At 28.4% G+C, this 5,621-nt stretch overlaps 1 protein-coding gene across 1 annotated transcript; it reads right to left on the reverse strand.

Moving 5' to 3' along the window:
* Nucleotides 1-350: 350 nt before the first annotated feature.
* On the reverse strand, nt 351-5,392 carry LOC105627021 (putative gustatory receptor 28b). The gene is made up of 4 exons (XM_012208301.1): nt 4,853-5,392; nt 4,615-4,701; nt 4,477-4,548; nt 351-515 (listed from the first exon to the last, which is right to left on the reverse strand). Exons 1-4 carry the CDS (start codon nt 5,390-5,392, stop codon nt 351-353), a joined length of 864 nt encoding a protein of 287 aa, XP_012063691.1.
* Between the last annotated feature and the right edge of the window lie 229 nt (nt 5,393-5,621).

Below are 5,621 nucleotides of genomic sequence, written 5' to 3' on the forward strand. Positions count from 1 at the left end.
TATAAAAATATATAAAAATCGCAATGTGGTAGTAAAAACTTTTAAATAAAATGGAATTATTCTTTATTACCACATTTTTATTTGCACATCGCTGATGCCATTAAGTACATCGTGAATGAGAGTGCCAATTTTTATCGCTTCATTTTTGCCAGTTTCACAAGCCCACACTATTAATGTTTATTAATCTTGTAAAGTAATATATTAAGACTGATATGAAATATGCATTATTAATCTCATCTTGATTCAAGGATATTCCATTTTGCCATTATATTACATCAAAATATACGTAGAATATTATCTGCTTGAAGGATAAAGCTATGGTAGCGAGAAGATGCAGACTGAAAATCATGTTAAGCATCTGGCACTGTGTCACTTATCATCAGATGCTGTTTCTTTAGAGCCTTAAGTTTTATCAACAAAAATGGATGTCTTTGCTCATGATAGATCTGTCTAAGATTATTCACCATCAGCTCCCGTAGATTCTCTAGATTATTGTTGATTTCTTTGAAACAGGCCTTTAAGACACAAACGCAATTTATGTATAGCATATCTATTTGAAATCCTAACAAGTTGATGAAAACTCTGAAGATATCGAATAAACCAAAAACATTTTTATCATTATATGAGAAATGTTAACGCCAGCCAGAAATGAAAAAAAAAACCGAAAATATCCTTAGCGTGTATTAATTTGGATAATTTTTTATATGACTTCTGTGGCAATCTCGAAGAAATATCTGAAGTCTGAAGTAAACGCATTTGCGAACTCAAGGCATAAGAGATGAACGCCAGAAACAATCCATATAAATGGGAGAAATTCTTTCAGATAATCTTATCAGTACATCTATCTTGATTTTTTTTTTACAGAGATTGAGTTCATACAACATTGTCAATTCATAAACACAGATTACACAGAGAATAAAAATCCATAGAATATAATGCGGTTTAGAAGTTTCAAAAGATGTAATCTTAATTCTGTATGGAAATATTCCGAGAATTTCGCTTATGATAAAGTTGGGATACAGCAAAGATTGAAAATCGGTAGCACGAAACAATGTCCTCGTTTCCCTTTTCATTTTGGCTCTTGAGTTTTTTTTTGGTAATGAAATTTCTATATTGAATATAATTAACAAATTATTATGAAAGAACAACACTTGAATCTGTATTAAACAGTAACTAAGTAATTAAACAGTGAGCAAAAAATTCGATTTGGATATTCTTAGAGCAGTGCTGCGTGCTTAGACACGTTTACTATGCTGCGATTGCCAAGTCCTGAGCATTGTACGGGCCCGAAGGTCATGCACTGGAGAGTTTATATTTCGACTGGAGGCCAACGGATTGTTTCATTAAAAAAAAATAAGAAAAAGATTCAGTTTAATTTGTGTTTTGCAATCACTGGTTACAGATTTTCTTTTTGTTATTACTATTTGACCTACTTAAAGTGTCAACACAATCACAGAAACTTTCTTATTATTACAGGATTACATAAGCTGTTATACTAGATTTTCTTATTATTTTCCACGTAATTTAAATATTACACTGTACAGTGCGTTTATACAAAACACAAAGAATAATACGCTACATCATCTTTAACACAACATAATATTTGCGAAAACCAACATCTTTCATATATCTGTTTTGTAGTATAGATTTTCTAATTCTTTGGTTTTTCTTTTCTACATTACGCTTAGTAATAATAGTAAAAATATTTAAAAATGTACATTCTGAACGGAAAATCATAATAATTATATACAATAACATCGCAAGCATCACTGGATAGTGCAATTAATAAATATCTCACGCGAGCGAAAAACTGGAGATTGATTCCGAAAACTAATGTCTCGAAATCTTAAGACCTGACAACCATGGTTTATCACGCGTATCTCACGTATTTTGTTTTTAACATAGCTTCGATTATTTTATTTATCCCTATTATTTACTGACCCCAGTCTCCCTTACTTTTACATTTTTTTACTTTAGCGTTAATACAAGCCAGAAATCTCTAAATGTAATATTTAATTTCAAATTTTCCATCACAAATATACATCAATTGACACTAGTCTTATCTGTTTATGATCTGCAATTGAGTTTAATTAAATTTAAAGCTGCAGATAATTGCTGCATCGAATAATAAGTCGTTACTAAAAAAAAAGATTATTTGTTTGCTACGAAGCAATATCGACATTTTATGATCATTATTTTTATGACCTATTAATATACAAAGGCATGTAATAAAGTAATTTCTAACATGAATTATCATTTAGCATATCTCAATTAAGAAATAATATGCCTAAAAGTATCAACATTATATAAAATAAAAATTATTCTATTTAATTAGAATACTTGATATTTCTAGCATTAATATTTTTTGGGAATTTTTTTTTATCTGTTAATGTAACAACTTTGATATCTACTAACTTTGATCTTTATTATTGAAGGTTTTAATGTGAAAATATTTAATATTTATACATATTTTTATCCAAAAATATATGTATTCATATGCATTTATAATAATTTGATATGATAATTGAAAATTATAATATCAAATCTAATTTTCTAATAAATTAAATTTTACTTATACATAAATGTACACATTAAAATATTTTGGATGGAATATGGGTGTTCGGATTGTGTTATGGTTCACGAGTTACGATCGGTATCAAATACAATCAAGTTTGGACTAGAATAAACGTTTTTATTCCGAGCGCATCAGATTATACAGCAACTTTACTTGACAAAAGCAGCGGAGAAATGTTACTTATCTCTCGCGATTACTTGTTTGACTTCTCGCTCAGAAAAACACTATTGTTTTTTGGCCATTCAAGAAGGTTTCGGAATCTAGATTTAAAATGTACGCGATCTTTCGGCTTAGTTTCCTTGCCTACAAGATTGCATTTCATTTTCCTTGATGATTATAGTACGTGCGATATTGCACTTGACTACAATGTCGGATTATTAATACATAATAAATTCTAATAAATTCAATTTAAACGCGTCTCTAATTATTATGTGTTTTCGCTGCCGCTATTTAGGCTTGTCGATTTAATCGTCTCGTGCCTGTCTTTGTGTTTTTTTTTTATCTCAAACAGCTGAGCAGGTCTTCTATTGTACGCGTGTATTCTCTCGTAATTCCGAGAATATGATATTCTCATGATAAAAATTATATTATAAAATCATGAATTTTCAATTGGAGTAATGACAATATAATCGGCACAATATTATTGCTGTGCACATTTTAGAAGCATTAATTTCGTAATGAATGCTCTTTCTTAGATTAAAATTGATCCAACGAATATGTAAATTGCATGATGTATTCTTTTGAGTGATGTGAAATTAACAAGTAAATACTTCAAAAGTATATGAATGAGAAATTTTCAATTAGTTGATTTTTTGTTTTTTGTATACAAAAAAACGAGATAAACATTAAATGTTATCATTGCAATAATTCTTCTGTCATCTCTCAATAATAATTTAACTGAATCTGTATTGATAACTGAAACTTGAATAACAAGTACGCAGTTTGCATTTAACGAATTATTTAAATCAATTTTAAGCGTTTAAATTTATCTTAGCCCTTTGCAGAAGTATCCCTTTTTTAATCTCAGTTTTTTATATTTTTTACAGTTTCTAACATGTTACTACAATAAAAAGAACATTATCAGTGTTTAGAACATCAATTGTTATAAAAAAAACCGTGGAAACATACCTATTATTAACGAAATGTATTTTATAAATAAACAAATTGGAAAAAATTCATCCTTTTTTAACAATAGAATGTGACTAATCAACAGCTAATTAGTCTGAGAGGTTTTTGGATCGCTAATTACGAATCTGAAGTCAAAATGGAAAAATTTTAAATCCCCGAGTAACAAATTCATTAAAATAAAATGTTTCACTTTTTTGTCCGCCATTTTGAATTTTGAAAATCTGAGGCCAGATTTGTAATCAGTGACGAAAAACTCCCAAGTAACAAATTTCAATTGAATTCTACGTAAAGAAAAATATATGCTTTAAAGAGTTAAGAGTTTTAATCGTACTTTTTGATAAATATTGATTTAATAAAAAGATTCTATGAATTAATTGATATGAGAAATGGATAAAATATAAATTAAGCTGATGATTCATTAATATTAGTTATTTAACATATGTTATTTTTAACGAAAGGACATAAATCTCAAATCAAGTTTTATGATATATTTTTGATATGAAACACATTTTTTATTAATTTCTACATTAGTGTAGTACATTTAAACAAATTAGGTCTTAAAATCTTATTTAACATAGTACAAGATTTTCATTTAGAATACATGCATAGGATGTATATATGATTTTTTTTCAGAAATAATAACGGTTATCAATTATACTCATAGCGAAATATTCAACACAAAATATTCAACAAGTAAACATCAAATATTTCCTATATTCTCAAAAATACATTTGTAATAATTAATTTGTTTGTGTATAATTAATTTCATTTGCTTTGTCACAAGAGTGCGTTATGATCAAAAATTGTATTAAAATTAATATATATGTGGAAACACTACTCACCATCTAAAAGCAAAATACGAAATACGTAAATGATTCATATTTAATTAAGGAATATATATAATCACTCACTGTAGTGAGCAATGTTGCATCTACCGTGAGACCTTTCGCGGAGAATGTATTATTGCAATGCAGTATTTGCAAGGAGAACAAATTTAACTGCAATAACAAATCATATGATAATAAATACGAAAATTATAAAATAGAAATGATAAACTTCAGTCAGTTAAATATAAATTATTTAAATCTAATATATAAAAATTGCGACATGTTTGTAAGAAATTTAAATTAAAGCAAAATTCTTCTTCACCTCATCTTTGATTTGCACATCGCTGATACTATTAAGTACATCGTGAATGGTAGTGCTAGTTTTTGTCGCTTCATTTTTGCCAGTTTCACAAGCCCACACTATCATTGTCAATCTTAAAAAGTAATATATTAAGAATGATATGAAATATATGTTATAAATCCTGTCTCGATTCAAGGATATTCCATTTTGCCATTGTATTACATTGAAATACAAGTAGAATATTATCTGCTTGAAGGATAATGCTATGGTAGCAAGAAGATGCAGACTGAAAATCATGTTAAGCATCTGCACTGTGTCACTTATCATCAGATGCTGTTTTTTCAGAGCCTTAAGTTTTATCAGCAAGAATGGATGTTTCTGCTCATGATATATCCGTTTAGGAATATTATTCATCACGAATTCCTGTAGATTTTCGATATTATCGTTGATTTCCTTGAAACAAGCCTTTAAGACACAAACGCAATTTATGTATAGCATATCCATTTGAAATGCCAACAAGCTAATAACAACTCTGAATATGTCAAATAAACCGAAAATCATTGTTTCAGAATTCAAAAAATATGTTAACGCTAACCAAAAATGAAAAAAAAATCCGAATATGTCCTTAGCGTGTATTAATTTAGAAAGTTTTTGATACGACTTTTGGGATAGTCTTGAAGAAATATCTGATACAGTCTGAAGTAAACGCATTCGCGGACCGCTCAAAGCATAAGAGACGATCGTTAGAAATAATCCATATAAAAAGGAAAAATTCAACGAGATAGTCTTG

Source organism: Atta cephalotes (genome assembly GCF_000143395.1).
Source record: "Atta cephalotes unplaced genomic scaffold scaffold00007, whole genome shotgun sequence".
Taxonomy (NCBI): Eukaryota; Metazoa; Arthropoda; class Insecta; order Hymenoptera; family Formicidae; genus Atta; species Atta cephalotes.

Coding starts and splice junctions, on each gene's coding strand:
- LOC105627021 (XM_012208301.1), bottom strand. CDS start 5,392: ATGATTTTCGGTTTATTTGACATATTCAGAGTTGTTATTAGCTTGTTG. Junction 4,702..4,852: donor ATGTGCAAATCAAAGATGAG/GTGAAGAAGAAT, acceptor TTGTTATTGCAG/TTAAATTTGTTCTCCTTGCA. Junction 516..4,476: donor TAACGCACTCTTGTGACAAA/GCAAATGAAATT, acceptor TGTGTCTTAAAG/GCCTGTTTCAAAGAAATCAA.